Source organism: Mesitornis unicolor, unplaced genomic scaffold (assembly GCF_000695765.1).
Source record: "Mesitornis unicolor isolate BGI_N332 unplaced genomic scaffold, ASM69576v1 scaffold42409, whole genome shotgun sequence".
Taxonomy (NCBI): Eukaryota; Metazoa; Chordata; class Aves; order Mesitornithiformes; family Mesitornithidae; genus Mesitornis; species Mesitornis unicolor.
In genome coordinates, this window is record NW_010210085.1 from 1 (window position 1) to 17,439 (window position 17,439).

The 17,439-nt window shown below is 52.7% G+C and overlaps 2 protein-coding genes across 2 annotated transcripts; one reads left to right on the forward strand and one right to left on the reverse strand.

The window, feature by feature from the left end:
* Window positions 1–396: 396 nt before the first annotated feature.
* Window positions 397–5,561, forward strand: EMILIN3 (elastin microfibril interfacer 3; the record flags this gene model as incomplete). Its single annotated transcript, XM_010193070.1, has 3 exons — window positions 397–519; window positions 2,870–3,117; window positions 3,667–5,561. Coding segments are annotated over 3 exons (2,266 nt in total), but the record flags the coding sequence as incomplete, so codon positions are not given.
* Window positions 5,562–8,849: 3,288 nt separating this feature from the next.
* LPIN3 (lipin 3) lies at window positions 8,850–16,555 on the reverse strand. The gene is made up of 19 exons (XM_010193071.1): window positions 16,364–16,555; window positions 16,118–16,213; window positions 15,469–15,704; window positions 15,137–15,244; window positions 14,541–14,661; window positions 13,943–13,991; window positions 13,013–13,112; window positions 12,729–12,895; window positions 12,542–12,635; window positions 12,292–12,361; window positions 11,911–12,003; window positions 11,417–11,478; window positions 11,032–11,161; window positions 10,638–10,786; window positions 10,389–10,475; window positions 9,723–9,875; window positions 9,321–9,432; window positions 9,115–9,218; window positions 8,850–8,994 (listed from the first exon to the last, which is right to left on the reverse strand). Exons 1-19 carry the CDS (start codon window positions 16,553–16,555, stop codon window positions 8,850–8,852), a joined length of 2,268 nt encoding a protein of 755 aa, XP_010191373.1.
* Between the last annotated feature and the right edge of the window lie 884 nt (window positions 16,556–17,439).

Here is a 17,439-nt window from a genome sequence, read left to right on the forward strand (position 1 = left end):
TCGTCAGCAAACTTGCTGACAGTACACTCACCATTGACAATGTGGCCGTACCTTTCATGTCAACAGCCATGCTCAGCTCCGGGCTTCCTGCAGCATGGCAGCCCCCCAGATCTGCCTGGAGGGCTCTGTTTTTCTTACAGCCAGTGAAATTGCCTGCAAAAATTCAGAAGGAAAGGATGCACAGCCTGTTTCCAGCACCGAGACTGGTTTCTCAGGCAGGGGTCAACTGCGGAGTGACCGCAGCTGAGGGAGGACAGGATAGGCACTGCTCAGAGGGACACTGTGGGCCAGACGCTGCAGGTGGGTGCAACAGCCAGTGTGCTCCTGCCTGCGGGTTAGGGGGTGATGATCTGGGACAGGAGGTGACAATGTCTCTCTCACTGTGCTTCCCCCTAGGAGCTACTGTGCCTATGTGGTGCAGCGCAATGTGACATGCACGCTGCAGGACGGGGCTGAGAGCTACGTGAAGGCCGAGTACCACAAATGCAGCTGGGGACCAAAGTGCCCGGGGAAAGTGCTGTGAGTACAGGGGGTGCTGGGGCACAGAACCTTTCTTCTCCCAGCTTCAGCTCTACTGGGGCTCCTGAGCCCCAGGCTACCCTTCTGACCACAAACCCAATTTTCCAGAGGGCAGTGAGAGGGGTTGAAGGGCTTTTACTGGATGAGGCAGTCAATGGCAAGGGCAGCAGTGCTGGGAGGAGGCAAGGTGGGGTCTGTCAGAGAGAGAGGGAGCTCTGTCCCTCGTCAGAAATAAATCAGGAAATCATGGGAAGCTGGTGGGGTGCATGTGTACAGGGAAGTGTTTTGTTAAAGACCTGCAATTTGGCAGGAAGATGGCAGCTAGGTGAGAGCCTGACCAGGAGGAGGAGGGAATGAAGTCTGTGGCTGGGGATGGCTGAGGGCTTCCTCAGGAAAATATTTGCAAAACTCCACCACCTTGTCAATGCTGGGAGGAAACACCAACACACCACTGTGCCACAGCCAGAGCCGCAGCTGGGGCAGGGCAGACACTGGGACTTTGTGCTTCACTGTGTTCTGCAGCCCCCCTCCAGGGATGCTGCTCCATGCCAAAATGCAGCTCCCCAGCATCCTCCCCAGGCCCACCGAGAGCAGCAGAGCTGAGCACTGAGGAAAACCGGGCTGAGAGGGGCTTTTGTCATAGCCTGGCATACCTCTGTGGATTTCAGGACATCCCACAGCTTCTGGTACCCATGGAGGAGATCCCCAAAACCTGTCCCATCTCTGCTGTGTCTGCTGCTCAGCCCTTCAAACAAAACCAGGGCAAACCCAGTCTGAAAGCAGCTGGACTTGCAGCTGAACTTTCTGCACAGTCTTGGATGCTGCATCCATGCATGAGAGAGAAACATGTTTTTTCCACACACTGGGGCCATCAGCTAACGCTTGTGCAGCTGCAAGAAATACTTTCCCTTGCTGCCATTTGGAGCTGGAGGAGAAGGGTTTTGAGGTGCTGAAGGGCTTCAGGCTCCTCTGCAGAGGCCAGTGTGACACAGAGAAGGTGCCTTGTCTTCCTGATGCCATCCTCATCCTCGCTTCACCCCTGACAGTGGCTGGGCACAAGTCACCAGCCATGGTTCATCTGGGCAGGTTTCTACGCACAAAGAAGGAAAGACCATAGAAATTTGGAAGCACCTGTGAAGAGGAGTATCCAAAAGAAGAGCTTGTTTTGAAACTCCTGTGCCTTTGGGAAATTGTTGATGTTGAGAAATTTTAAAGCGATTCAAAGAACAGAGGATTTGGGTTTGCGCTCAATTCCTGCCCTGCAGTGCGTATCACACTGGGAGCCATGTGGAAGCGGCATTGCCCAGTGCATGCAGCCTGGGCCAGGGCCACTGAGGACCCGCTCAGGCAAGTGGCTTAGCTCCGTGTGCTGCCCCGAGCCACTGGATGAATGCAAGTGCCTTACTCAGCCTCTCCGCACAGCATTAACGGCTGTGCCGCCTCCTGAGACCTTCTGCTGAACGTGCTGGAGAAAACAAGGGCCTGATTGTGTGTGGTGTTGCAAAACAGCAAACTTCAGGTTTTGCAGGTCCTGGTAGATTCAGATTGGAAATTTCAAAGAGGCCGTTTCAAAGCATTGGTGTTTCAGAGGTGGTGAGAAACGTGCTGCCTTCAGCCCTGCGCAGCTCGGCTTGGCTGGTGGGGGGAGCACGGATGCTGGTGGGGTCCTGCCATCCCTGCCATCTCATGGGAAGGTGCCACAGAGGAGCTAGGAGCAGCTGAGTCCTCCTTGCTGGGCTGGTGGGGGCCCCACCTGGAGCGATAGCAGTGTTAGTGTGGGTGTTAGTGCGGGTGTTAGTGTCCCAATGGGCAGTGAGGGGGGGCTCACACCCTTGTTCGTTGGGAAATCAGTGTTGTAGTGCCCAAATTGGTGATGAGGAAACCTCCCAGGGCATCCCAACTGGGGGCAGGAGGAGGTGTAAGGAGCTGTCCCTCTGTGCACATCCCATAGTGTAGCCTGTGGTAATCCTTGCCAGGGCTCTGCTGCTCCACTGCCAAAACTCTTGCTTGCAAGGCCAGCCCAGGCCACGTAGGCTTCCCATCAAACTGCTGCCCTCCACATGTGGACAAAATATCTTTCCAAAGGTATTTCAACCCTCCTGGAGGCTTCAGGACAGGATTACAGATGAGAAAAGGATTTTTTTACCCCACTAAGAAGTTCAATTTAAAGTGCCAAACACTCCCACAGGCAGCCCAGACCTCTCTTGGAAGTGATCTGAGCTTGCAAGGGTTTTGGGAAATACTTCCATCATTTCATCTCACCCAACAGGACCTATGACCCCACTCTTCTCTATTGCTTGGCATTGAGGTTGCTTCTCTAAACTGTCTTCTCTCTTCCTCTCCTGGAAAGGTACCGCACCTTCTTCAGACCCAAATACAAGATTGGCTACAAGACAGTGACTGAGCTAGCCTGGAGGTGCTGCCCGGGCTTTCTGGGAGAAGGGTGCCATGACAGCCCAACCGACCAACCTGGCATCCTGCCCCAACATCCCGGCCCTAAAATGCCTCCCGGACACAAGATGTTTCCAATCCCCAGGCTTCCTCCCCATCCAAAAAGCCACCCTGACCTGTTTCCAGGACCAAAGAAGAATCAATATGGTGAGATCTCACTCCCGCTTCACATCCCCAGGTTACCACAGCACCGGCATGGTCTCAAACCTCTCGGTTCTTTCTGCTCCAGCAAAGGGCACAAATTTGGTAATCCTTCAGTGAGTCCTGCTTTCTGATCAGAGACCTGACGTGATTGCTTTGAGGATCGCTTACTTTTTAAATGTAGTTTCCTCCCAAATGTGTTGCTTCAAAATTGCCTGTCCTCATTGCTTTAAAGCATTTTTCCATGAATTTTGGGGTCGATAAAGTATGTCTTAAGATGAAACTGCCCTGGCCTGTTCTTATCACCTGCTGTTGAACTTGCGAGCAGACGGCTTGATCTCATGCAGTGAAAGAAAGAGGGTTTCCTGATCACCTATAAAGAGATGTTAGGGGAAGGGAGGAAAGGCGGACTGATATTTGGCTGCAATGACAACAAGAGGGAGGCAGGAGCTGGTGTTAGTATGGAAAAGAACTCGAATCTAGAAGATGGCCAATGAGGGATGCTAAAGGAGTGCCAGCCCTGACTGTCCGCTCTCTCTTTCTGTCCCTGTGCAGGCAGGAAGCTGCCCGGCCTCTTCGGGGACCGCCTGGATCGACTGGAGGAGGAGGTGAGGCGCCTCTCCCAGTCCTACGACAGCCTGCACACCATGGTGAGTGGCCTGGGGGACCGCCTGCGCCTGGCCATCCAGGAGGACACCAGCAAGATGATCGGCTCCCTGATGAACAGCCCAGGCACACCTGACTCGACGGTGGGCTTTGGCATCCTTCCTGATGGTCTGGTGGATGTGGCGGACAAAGCCGACATCCCCACGTACCCCCCTGTGGGGGAGATCTTGACCAAAATGACGGAGGTGAGCGACGTGCTGAAAACCAAGGCAGATTTGCTGCATGAGGTTCGTGGCATGGTCCTGGACCATGACGGTCAGATCAAGCATCTCCTGGAGTCGGCCCGGCCCTCGCCCCTCACCTCCATCGATCTGCTGGAGGAGTACGTGGACACGCGGCTCAGCAACCTGCGCGGAGAGCTGCTCGACGGCTTCGAGAAGAAGCTGGGGAAGATCCAGACCACGTGCGATTTCCGGATCCAGGAGGTGCGGCAGCAGTGCGAGGAGGAGAAAGCTGCCAACCTGCGGCTGCAGCAGACACTGGATGGGAAGGAGCTAGAGATCAAGAAAGAGATCTCCCAGCTGGAGACCCAGATCCAAGGGCTGACAGTGGTGGAAAGCTGCTGCAGCAACCTGGACTACCTCACTGATCGCATGAACATCCTTGAGAAAGGCCTTCACAGCATCTCTGAGTCCCAGAAGAACTTACACTCACGGCTGGATGGAGAAATCTCCACTGTCACCCTAGGGAACCTTTTTGAAGGGCGCTTTGAGGACCTGGAAGCCAGACTCAATGCTACAGAGAGAGAAACAGGGAGCTGCTGCTCTGGTATAGAGGACAGCATGAGGGACACGGTGGTGGCAGAGGTGGATGGCATGAGGACGGCCTTTGAAGACAAAATGCAGACCTTGGAGGACAGGTTCATGACCATCATGGGGGAGCTGAACAATATTAGTTCTCCCATGGGAATGGATGGAGCAGTGGTGCCTGTGCTGGAGGGGGAGCTCGCCAGCATGAGGAAACGCACGGACGAGACGCTGGAGGTGCTGCAGAATCGCCTCATCACGCTGGAGAGCACTTGTTCCCTGGGCTGCACCTCTGCCTCCAAAGATGTGGAGACTTTCCGGACAGAGATTGAAGACTGCCAAAACAAGAACCAGGACCTGCTCCTCCGGATGGACAGCAATTATGACCTCCTGCGCAAGCTGAATGCCACCATCCTGGAGATCCAGCGGCGAATTGAGGAGGAAGCATCGGGGGCTTTGCAAGGGGAGATCACCTTGCTAAAGATCAACCTGAACACCGTGAGCAAGTCTCTGACAGGGCTCAAGGACTCCGTCTCCCAGTACTCGGACACCATGACACATGTCAACTCCTCGCTGGATGAGCATGAGCGGAAGATCGAGGATGAGGTCCACTCCATCCAGGAGAAAATCAACGACCAAGGCTCCCAGCTCTTCTTCAGCAACCGGCGCGTCCTGAACCTCAAGGGAGACTTGGAGCGACTCAAAGCCAGGATCGTCAGTGACCTGAGCTCCTGCAAGAGCGTGGCCCATGACCTGCAACAGGAGATCGCTCACTTTGATGAGCGGGTGGCACGGGTGGAGAGTGTCTGCGGCAGGCTGGGTGCCGTCACGGGGAGCCTGGACGGCATCAGGGACGAACTGGAGAAACACACGGGCAGTCTGTGGGACTACATGGACCACATGAATGGGACCCTGGCTGCCCACTCTCAGGAAATAACGGGACTGAAGGACAACCTGCTTGACTGTCAAGCTAAGGTCTCTGAGCTGGCAGAGCAGGTTGGGCACTTGGAAGAGCAGGCAGAGGGGAAGCAGCATTAGCTGTGCCGCCACGGCTTCCTCCTCCTCCTTCTCCCTGTGAAAGGCAGGGTTAACTTATATCACACAGACTCACTCCAATGTGACAGCAGTTCTTAGGATAATTTTTTTAATGAAAAGATAAATTAAAAGCTGCTACGAACCCCCTCTTTTTTTTTTTTTAAATCTTGACAGCCCCATTTTTTGGTAACTCTGCCTCTCGATGCCCAGCAGTTCTCCTGACCCTGGCGCAGCAGGGTCTCTGCCTCCTGGCTGGGGGCGTTGCTTTGGCTCCTGGGTTGATGACCCCAGAAGGACACTTCTAGAGGAAGCTAGAGGCGAGAATGTTGGCTTTTTTAATTTTATTTTTGTGGATTTATCACTTCTTGAAGAAGAAAACCCTGTAGTTGTCAGTTGAGGCATAGTTTCTCTGACCTAAAGACCACCTGCGTCTTAATCCAGGGACTGAGCAGAGCCAGGGCTCCTTACAGGGAACAAAACTCACCACAGGAGTTATGGATTTCTAAGAACACACGTATTCACACATCCTCCTGGGATCTGCCCTCCCCTCTCCAAGACAGCAGCTCTCCTCATGTATGGTAAATCCATTTATCCTTCTCACTCCTTCACACAAACACAGATGCCTTATGGAGCATATGAGGATATGCATTAGGAAAACACACATATGCTTATATATATAAAAATATATATAGCATATGTATATGTATTTTTTTTGAACAATCCACTGTCACGGGGCTCATCTGATTGCCGTTTCATTTTGCTGCCCCCACATCCTGTGCTGTATTTTGAAGAGCCACGCTGAGCAGCTAAAACCCCACTACAGCAGCATTTGGGGGAGGACCCCATGGTCCCTCAAGGCTGCTATGCTTTGCCATCACCCTTCATGGTGCTCGCTGGTTACACCTGGGACTGATACAGAGGGTTATGGAAAATTTGTGTCTTCCCCAAAGAGACCAGGATGGGTGTGGAACAGCTCTCACTCTCTCCTGTTTTATTGCTTAAACTGTGAATGTGGTTTCCCTCACTCATCCCAGAGCAGGATGTGAGCTCGAGGCTGTCCCTGTCCGGCAGCACAGGAGCAGGAGCCTGTGTCCTTCTCGCATTAGGATGCCAGCAGCCCCAGGGACCCACACCAACATGGAGCACCAGGGAGCAGGAGGCAGGGCACCTTTCAGAAGACCCTGAGACCTCACCTCAGCTCAGACTGGAAATGAAAAAGCTATTTACCACACTACTCTAGTTTCCCATGAACTCACAGGCTGGAGAAGGTTGTACATGTTCCTCAGCAACTCCAGCCTTGCCCTATGGAGCAGACATCGGGACTGTGTGGCTGTTGCACACAAAATCCACCAAGCATGGGTGTCCTCCACTGCTCAGCCAACAGAGACTTCAGTACCAGAATGGATGAAGATGAAATTAAAGAGTTTCCATCTTTAATTACTGTTGCTCTGGCACTTTATAGCAGAGGAACATATTTTTCTATCAGCTCAATGTTGCAGCTCATGGACCCTTTGACACCAGCTAGCCCTCATCTCCCACCTCATGCCTGTCACCCTCACCAGGTCCTCCCCCCTGCTCTGCAAAGGAGCAGCTCCATGCTCTGACCAGCACAAAGCAGCAGCAAGTCCCAGCAGAGGTGCATCTGGGTGCCTTTTCTCCTCCATTCCCTCCCATAAAAACTGGATGAGCTCTTTGAAAGAGAGCTACACTACAGCTGCTGAGACACTTCTGCAGCTGAAGAGCAAGCTCCAGCTGCCTTTGGGCATCCTGCAAAACCTGATTTTAGACAACAAAACCCCTCTCTTTTCCCCACAGACAGTCTCAAGCCAGCCCTCCATACTTTGTGATGGGCCAAGGTAGCCTGCACCCCACAGGAGCATCCTCCCCAAGCCCCCTCCCCATCCTCTCACAACAGGGAGGGAGGAAAAAAAAAAAAAAAAAAAAAAAAAGCCTGCAACAACCAAAGAGAAAATTAAGCCAAGGGCCAGACTCACCCCATCCCAGGCCAGGACTGGGTTAGAGCAGCTGAACAACAACCACTTCCTCCAGCATGGAGGGAGCCCGTTCTGGCCTGATCAAGGACAAGGAAGAAGCCTGACCTTCCAGAAAATGGTGCTATACTTGGACTGTACCTGACTAGTCACTTGAAGCTATGGATAGTTCTCAGCTATTCATGTTTAAAGAGTGAAAGGAAGTTTGTATAAAATAGGGCATTTTTATTTTTTGCTTGCAGAGAAGGAAGGAGATGGTGCCCATGTAGTTCTCCTCACATGGGCAGCTTTCCGAGGCAGTTGATAACTGATCTTGTTAAAAGGCTGTGTTTTATTGTTTTTAAAACCTTGTACATTTGTTCAGATTTTAAAAGCTGAAAGAATTGTTTGTACTGGAAAGGAAAAAAATAAAGTATTTCTTGCTGAGGTTTCCAGGATCAAATACTTGTGTGGCTTGGAGAAAAGCAGCATAACGCCAGGATTGGGTTAAGAAAGGGAGTCAAAGTTAGAGCAGGAGATGATTTACACTTGCACATAGTGGTCAGGGAAGGAGAAGGTGGATGCCAGACCAGAGGAAGGAGCCCAGCAGTGCTCCTGCCTGGTTTATTTTCTCTATTTACAGCCAAAAGCTCCCAGAGCAGGGGCACGAGCCTGGCTGAACCCACAGCAATGCTGGTACCCAGGGTTCAGATAAGTCCCCCACACAGCATGGGGAGAAGATGGTCAAGCCCCAACCCAGCAGAATAAACCCAACCACATTTGTAAAAGGACATGGAGTCTGGCTCCTACTTCCACAGACAAGGCTACAGCAAACAAGAGGCAGCCTGGATTAAGGCACAATTTATTAATTATTGCTATTAGTGAAGAACACTTTAAACCTCACAGCTTCCATTTACCTTAACAAGTTGTTAAACTACAGGACAGCTTCACTCCACCAGCTACCACACTGGAGGTAGCTGGACCATCTGGGAATACTGGTCATACTGGAGGTAGCAATAGCTATGCCAAAGGCTCATCAATAAATAAGACAGTAACTCACCACCACCTTAAAAAAAGGCAGGCTTTAAAGGTGTTAAGAACATCAAAAAGAGACCTCACTTATAGGAATGTCCATTTAGTCAGTGGAGTTTTTGTAGAGTCAGAGCTCCCTCTTACCTGCCCCACTGGCCCTTGAGAAGGGGCATTTCTAGAACAGAACATGACCCATTAATATGTACAAAATGCCTGAGCAGCACACAGGGAGAAGGAAATTAATCTGGAGCATCCAGTCCTGGCAGAGGATGCACAGGAGAACCCTGAGTCAGGAGAAGGCATCCAAGTCAACAGCAGGCAGTGGAGGTCTCCAGTAGGCAAAGTGGCTGTACTCTGGACACGCCAGAGCAATGGTCCCACTCTGTCCCAGGGGAGGGAAGATCAGCTCCACCAGCTCCGACAGCCGCTCGTACCTATGAAAGAAATTGCATTTGGGTCACTGGGGGTTTGTTAGGCTTTCTACCCCATGAGGTGCTTCTCTGGGTTAAACCCAGGTTAATCCAAAGATGCTGAGGAACAAGCAAGTTGCTTACGTTGACGTGTGGTTCTTGGAGAGCTCCTGCATCAGCTCTCCCTTGGGGTTGACCGTGAACATGCGGCTCTCTGGCAGACCCACTTGCTTGTAAGCGTAGACATCCTGCCCAAGTAAGGCCAGCAAAGTGAGATCTGCAGGAAGGCACCACCACCACCCCCATCACCTCAGCCTGAGCCCTCCCTCCTCCCCAGGAGACCCACTCACACTTGCTTTGTTCCCAAAGGCTGCATAGAAGGGCATCTTTGTGGCAAAGATATTTCGGATGTCCATCAAGCAGGCAATCTTGAACACCTCTGGCTTCTTCTCAATAACCTCCCTGCAGAACAAGACACAGGGAGCAGAGGTCAGCATGGCATCAGTTGGCCAGGACTGCGGGAAGCTGTCCGGGACTCAAGCGATTTGAAGGGCAAAAGATGTTTTGCACATCACCATGAAGCTGCAGGGAGGGTAGGCAGTTCTGCTGCCTCCCATGAAAGGCATCCTGTACCAAGGAGGCCAGAAGCAGTTTAAGGCTGGGACATCCCTCAGCATGGAGCTGGGGAAGGGGGGTGCTGTCCCCAGGGACACAGGAGGTGCAGGGCTGGGAAGGAGGAGAGGACATAGTACCTGTGGAAGGCAGAGAAGAGGCTGCTGGGGGCAAGCAGGATAGGGCCCCTGGGGAGGGCACAGCCTTGCTCGTTGACCCATTTGAGGTAGCCTTTGGTGATGTGTGCCATGCCGATCGCTCTGGCTGAGCAGTAGAGGAACCTGTAGCCATTCCTAAAGAGAGCACAGGGAATTCTCTGAGGCTACTGGGGAGCTGCACTGGAGGGGTACCCTGTACCACTCCCTCCAGGTCCCTCCCAGCAGCCACATGCCCATCCCAGCTGCAAAGCACCCTTTGCCACTTGATACCAGGATAGGACTCCCAGGCCAGCACGTCTACCAGACCAGGCTGCATATAGCTTGTGGGGAGGTGGACACAGTCCCTGCAGACCCCCAGGCAGCCAGCCAGGATGGGCACCTCAGGCAGAGGGGGTATGAGGCTCCTGAGGGATTAGGGGTGCCAGCAAGGACAGCCCCAGCCCCGCAGAAGCACACCCACAGCCCCCTGGGGAGTGGAAGCCCCATGTGTGTCCCCCAAGGCCGGTTTAAGCCATCTGCAGGCCCACAGTGCCTCTTAGTGGCCACAGGTGCCAGGGACAGCAACTAGGGAGCCTTGACTGGTTCCCACCTAGCCTCTCCTCCACCACCCTCCCACTTCCCCTTGGCCTCAGTTGATCCAATACCTACAGGTGGATTTTGTGGAAGAGCTTGGCAATCCCATGATGAGTCCAGTCTTTGCCCAGATGTGGCAAGATGTGCCCTAGAGCATCTGACCTAGAAGGAAAGGAGACCACATTAGGTTGATCCAACCTAGCGAGTATTCAGAAGATGATGTGGTTTGCGATCTCTCCTAGCTGTTTATGCAAGCCTCGAAAGGACAATTTCCCCTAACAGGGAGGAGGAGCAGGGATGTGGGGTGGAAGAAAGGCTCTTTACTTGGTGATGGTGCCATCGATGTCCGAGATCACCACCTTGTCATCCCAGTTCCACAGGTAGATGGTGGCCTCACAGCGGCACGTGCCCTGGTACTGAGTTGTCACACTGAATGCCACCTCGTTGGGGCCATCCTGCAGATTCAGCCTTCCCTGTGGCAGAGGGGAAACAAAAAAGTGGTACACCAGCACTGATTCACATCAATACAAGGCTTGCCAGAGACCAGACTGCCACCTGTCCAGACCGGAGACCCCAAGCCTCTACAGGGTGGCCACCCAGGGCAAAATACATGGATGTCATATAAAAACACAAGGTCAAGAGTAGAGAAATTCCTGTTTAAGGGTTGTTTTACCCCTACACAAGGAAGTAGGCAGTGAAGGAGGAGTCAAGTACATACGATTTGTTCGGAGGAGAGCCGGAGGGACTTCTTGTAGGTTGGTTGAGGTTTCTGTGCAGGGACATCCACTGCTAACGTGTCCCCAGGATGCAGTGGCTCATCGTCACTGGATGACATCACCTCCTCCTGCCTACGCAAGGAAGGGAAGAGTATGTTGGCTTTACTCTGCAGACCCCAGCTTTCTCCAGGAGCACCAGGGAACATCTGGAGGAGACCCAGGGCAACCCACCCACCAAGAAGCAGCCATGGAGGAGTTTGGCTGGACTGGGTTAAGCTTTCTGTCCTCATATATTAAGTAGATTTGAGAATAGCTGGTCATTTAGGAGGAGAAGAGATCAGAAGCATGCACAGACTCGTGAAGGCAATGCAGGAGGGAGGCACTCACCTCTGCTGAGCAGAGTCAGGCTGCAGCATCCCCACATTGGCTTTCCCTGGCCTCGGCTGCTGCTGCAGGCAGAGAGTGGTGTCATTAGCACAGGGCAGGAGCTGCTTTGTTTGCTGCCACTTGGAGCAGAAAAGAGGTGGTGATGCATCCCCCTGCCTCCATAAGGACACTGCCCCATGGAAGAGGGACCACAGCCTGGTGCTGGAGTGGGGCATGGAGATCAGCAAGCACACATGGTCCCTAAGCTGTGGCATGAGGGGCACATGTCACCATTACAAGGTCCACATCACCACATTGCCAGGTGTTGTGCTGCTCAGGCATTAACAGACCTGAGGGGACAGCAGCAACCTTCAGAAGTCACCTTGCCAACAGGTCCCTCATACTTAGCCTCAGGCCATCCCCAGGACCCTGCTGTTCTCCTACCCCCATCTGTCAGCCACCAGAAGGATGTCTGTCCCCTGGGGACACTTGTCACAGCCATTGCCAAAACATACCTCCTCCCCTGGGAATTCTCTTCTCCTCCAGGAGAACCACCACCTGCTGCCTTTCTTGGGCATCTTCTCCTTCACCAGTCGGTTGATGATGCTCTGTGAATGTGTGAGGACATGGAATGAAGTCAGTCCTCCGTCCAAGGAGGCTCAGCTGCCAACAGGTTAAGATGACCCTTGCCCAGGCAGGATTTCCTTGGCAAAATTATTCACAGGATAATGTGTGACTGCTCTCCAGGACTCCATGGTACCCAGGTATCTAAAGTGTCCAGCTCTGCCCTAGACTGCCCACAAAGCTCCAGATGCCCAGCATGGCCTCTTGGAGCCCCACTGCACTCTTCAAGCCCTGCTGAGAAGCACAGCCAGTAAATGTGTGGTGCCACTGACCTCAGGAATGTTCCTCTGGAAAGCCTGCAGGGACAGGACCATGGGAGCAGCCACTGCCCAGTTGTAATACCTGGAAGAAGCAAGAGGGATGGGAATATTACCACCCTGTGGCACAGCCAGGAGGTCCCTCCCACAGCTGCTGCTGTGTAATCACTGTACGACATGGAGTCACTAAAGCAGTTTCTGTAGGGACAAATGGGGCCACACAGGTCATCTTGGGATAAAGCAGAAGGAAGAGCAGACCACTCACTTCTTGTTGATCAGTATCACCAGGTTTGGGTCATCGATGAGTCCCGGATTCTCAGCAAACTGCTGGTAGGAGACCATGTGCTCCTTGAACTTCTCTGGTGGGACAGAAGCACTGTCATGTCACTGGTGTATATAATGTGTATAGAAAGGGTTTCAGGACAGCAGACTCCCCCTTCGCTCCCACCTACCATGAGAGATCTGCCCGTTGCTCCCCAGTCCTCCACACAGTGACAGGGCAATTGTGGGCATCAAATCAGAGTCGGGGGGGCTGTCGGCAGGCAAGTCAGATGGCGGCTGGACACACAGAGGGTCGCAGGGGTCTGCCACAAGCTTTAAGCTCTGCTCCATGTCACTACTGGCAAGAGAAGAAACAGTGGCAACATCAGGCAGTAGCTTTAGATATACCTCCATCCTTTGCTGCAAGGGAATTGCTCAAGAAAGTCTGAGCTTGGCCAGTTGGGGCAACCCATACCTCCTGGGGAAATAGAGAGCCACCTGCTTCTCATCCAGGGTGGAGAGGTCTTCCAGGTAAACGTCACTGGGACCCAGATGAGGGCTTCTTTTGATTGATCCTCAATGCACAGACAGAAGGGAGAGAACTTAGCTAAATCACTTTTCCAACCATCTCAGCATTTATCGAACAAGCTAACTGCATTATCTTGTATCATATTTGTATATTACACAAGGGGCATCTCTTTTCCTACCTTAAATCAACTGCAACAGATGTACCTCAAGACATCTGCACTGGCATGAGACCACATGCCAAAAGGACACAAAAGACAGCCCAAAGTCCTGCCTATGTTCTGCTATCACAATCTGAAGGTGCTGTTTGAAGTTAGCAATATCCAAGATAACACTGTGTTCTTCCTCTTTTTACAATGAGGAATTCCCAAGTGTCTCTTCTTCAGGGAGATAATTTTGTTCTGAATTTATGCTGGCTGGAAGACTAGAAGTTGCTTAGCACAAGTAACAACAAAAAAATCCTCAAATACACTGTCAAAAGAGATGTATGCATGCTTTGCTCTGCGTGATTTTCCACCTGACTTGGTATGCTCAGGATGATGACACAAGTCAGGCCAGGTGTTGCCAGACACTTCCAAGTTAAGTTATGGTCTACACTGCTGAGAAATCTTCTAAACATGCAAAAGCAGAGACATCCAAGGGTGGGCTTCAGAAAACACAAGGCAAGAAATCTTCCTGGGGAGCTGGGTGCTCACCAAAAGGAGGCAACCTGAGGAATGTCTGTTCAAAGCAAAGGAGCTGGTGGCACATGGAGAGGGCAAAGCAAACACATCATACCTTGACTACCCAGAGTAGTCATGGAGTTATAACCCAGCCCCTCATCCAGTCAGACATCTGCAGGCTCAAACACTGCTTCCAGCAGCACCAGTCACCCACTCACCTGGTCTCCTTTGGCTTTCCAGCTGGGGCTTAGGGTCCTCTGAGCCCACCTGCCTCAGAGCAGCAGCTCCCTCAGAGGGGTCCACATCTGGCTGAACCTCTGGCACAACAATCCTGCCTCCCTCCTGCTTCTCTTGTGGGGCTGAGGAGGCCTCCAAGCAGCTCTCTGCCCCCACAGCACTGGGGGTGTCCTTCAGCCTGAGGAGGCCATTTCCATACAAGGATGCAGGTGCTGGCTCAACAACAGACACAGCAGAGGAACAAGCTATGCCCTGAGGTCCTGCTGGGCTTGGACCTCCTCCCAGACCTTCAGAGGTGGCAACAAGATGGGTTGACTCATCCACTGGGACTAGTGTTGCAGAGATAGTGGTTGCTGCAGTAGCAATGGCCTTTGTTGACTTGGCTGGCTCAAGTCCTTCTGATTTATTCACCTCAAGGAAAGCAGAACAACAGGTTTGAGGACAGGAAGTTGCCCAAAGCATCAGGCAGAAAGAGGACAACTCTAGGGCTGTCTGGCCACAGCCTCCTCCCCTTTCTGCAAGCCTTGCAGACACTCTCCTCCCCCCAGCTGCTAGAGAAGAGCAAGAGCAGAGACTCACCTGAGGGAGCCTTCCCCATGTCCACTGCATGTGGGAGTCAGCCCCTAGAGCAAAACTCTCCTGCGGTCTGATCTCCAGCTCAGAGTCACTTTTGGGAGAAGATGGATGGCTCAGGGTGGGGCTACAAGAAGAGAAGGCAACATGGGACCTCATCTACTCTACAGCCCCATGCCTTCCTATCACTGCAAGGCTATTTAAGGCCAAGAGTCCTATAGCTCTATTATTTAAGGCCAAGAGTCCTATAGCCCTGGTTTCCCATAGAGTCAGCTCTGCCCCATAAAACTAACACTTACAAATAAGGAAAGACCCGTGGGAAACTGAGGCCCAAGGAGGCAAAGTGCTATGCCACCAGTTGTCCAGAGCAGCTCAGCAGCAGAAGCAGGAGAGCCCTGTGCATGTAGGCTTCTTGCATCTGTGACCACGGTCAGAAGTGTTTCCCCTGGGCTCCAAGCTTTCCTCCAGCCACACCATACCAGGCCAGGAAAGCCCTCCTCTCCCAACACCCCCAAATCCCTTTTCCTCACCACCTTCCAGCCACAAGGCACATCTCTTGCTCTCACCAAAGCCGAGCAGATCACCTTGACTCTGCCCATTACCTGTCCAAAGAGGCCAGCTCCCCATCAGAGTAAGGGTGCATTTCTGAAGATGGCAATGATGCAGTTTCTTCTTCAGGGAGATCAGTAAAGGTGAAATACACTGAATTGCTGTAAAGGAAGGAAGAGGGCAGTTATGCTACTTTCAGGCACCAGTCTCCTCTCCTGGAAAGCTGGCAATACCCAACTTCACCACTTCCACTGGCTTCCTACTCCACAGGAGGCTGGGATCCAGCTTGGAAACCTTTCCCCCATGTTTCAGTACTGCTGGGCATCACCAAGCAAACCTACAGGCTTGACCTACCACATCACCCTGCCCAGACCGAGCAGCTCACCTGGGGGCTGGCAGCTTGCACAGCTCCTCTGTGCTGGTCTCACTGCTGGTCTCCTCACAGCCTCCTAACTCAGAATCCGAAACCTCCTTCTGCTTGGGCTTCTTCCTGCGCCGTCTCCTCTTGTGCACGGCCACTTCAGCACTGGAGGCCTCCTGCCCATGAGAGGGCTGAGTGGCATCCTCGGGACTCTGCTCCATGAGGATGGGGGATGTGCAGAGGCAGGGGGGGATGCTGCCCTGCAACAGCAATGGGAAGAGCCTGTCAGCTCCAGCTTCTTTTCCAGCTCACAGCTCTCATCTATGCAATAGACGCCATCAGCATAACCAGTGTCACCGAGCCCTCAACTTGGGAGTGGTTTTGTGGCTAGGCCCAAAAAGAAAGGTTTTGTACATACAACACGTGAATAAAAAAGGCAGGGCTATCCAGCCACAAGCTAAAGACATCTTTAATGTGGGCAAGGACAAGCAGGCAGGAGATGGCACCACGAGACCAAAATCACAAAGGCTGCAGATAGGACACACAAAACAGAGGGGATAAAGGAGTCACCCTGGGGAAGAAGAGCAGTCCAAATCTGGCCCTCCCACCACAACCCTGCACTTCCAGGTGATCACAGGAGGGCACAGACCTGCAGCACCGCTTCACCACCAACCTCATTCTCCTCCGACTCCTGGACGAAGAAGGCCTCTCCGTTGTCACCCAGCTTCATGTGCAAGTCCACAGGCTCCCCATTGATTTCAATGTCAACCTGGCAAGGGGCAGAAGAAGCCTGTCCATCTGAGCCCATTCACTCATTGGTGTGCAGAACGGCTCTTCCCCAGGGAGGGGACCAGTTAGGAAGATCCTAAATCTGGAGACACCAGAGAGGAAGCACGGTCCCAGGGCATGCACCACTTACCACCTTCTCCTTGGAGCGCAGCACACCCAGCTTCCCAAAGCGCACGTGGAATGGGGAGCACTGGAAGGAGTTATCGGGCTGCCTCACCACCACCACATCGATGCAGCCTGTCAGGGTGGCAGGGTTCAGGCCCCGGTACAGCTCCTTCACCGTGACAAAGACGGTCTCAGCAAGCTGCCCCATGTAGTTCATTGTCTGAGACTGCAAATGAGAGACAAGAATAGACTCAAGTGGGGGAAGAGGGCTCCAGCAGCTAAATGCAATGGGGGCTTACTCTAAGAGAGTCATTTCACAGCTGCAAACACAGCCCCATCAGAGGGGCAGGTAAAGCTCTAGGGAAACTGAGGCAAACACATGAAGGGCCTTGATGGAGATCAGCCAGGGCCTCTGTGAGCACCAGAAGAGAGGACAGAAGCCAGAGCACTAGTTATTGCACCCAGCTCAAAGGGGAGAGAACTTTGCCACTGGGATGCACAATCACATTTGCCCCTTGGGAGGGCAAATATATCACCTCACAGCAACACTTTGCATCATGTTCAAACAAGAACTGGGTTGGCAGGAGACCTCCTGCCCTGAAGTAGCCTAAAATAACCCCAAACAAAACCAAACCACCAAAACAACAAAAAAACCCCAACAAACCCCAAAAATCTCAGGACAGAGAGGTGGGAAGTCCAAGGAGCTGCTACACACACCACATGCTCACTTTGAGCAAAGTCCAAACTTAACATTTCCCACTCAGAGGGGAAGGTGTCCCACCAAGGCGTTGCCAAATCAGGCAGACATGGCTCCTGTAAAGCCAGAACTCTCCAGTCTCTATGCCTTGGCCCCCGTCACTGTCATCCTTCTTCCCAGGGAATCCCAGAAAGGGGCTCTGCTGGCTGCAGGACACCCAGACAGCTGTGCAGCACTGTTTTTGCAAGGCACTGCTGCACTCTGAGGTTGCATGGCTCCTGGTTTTCTTTAGCAAGGATAAGTGGAAGGAAAGCCTTGCCTGCTTCCTGCTCATCCCCTCGCCCACTCACGTCCTCCAGCTGCTCACTTCTGGAGCAGAGATGCAAAGCCGGAGATTAGCACAG

Coding starts and splice junctions, on each gene's coding strand:
- LPIN3 (XM_010193071.1), bottom strand. CDS start 16,555: ATGAACTACATGGGGCAGCTTGCTGAGACCGTCTTTGTCACGGTGAAG. Junction 12,896..13,012: donor GCTCTCTATTTCCCCAGGAG/GTATGGGTTGCC, acceptor TTCTCTTGCCAG/TAGTGACATGGAGCAGAGCT. Junction 10,476..10,637: donor ATCGATGGCACCATCACCAA/GTAAAGAGCCTT, acceptor CTTTCCTTCTAG/GTCAGATGCTCTAGGGCACA.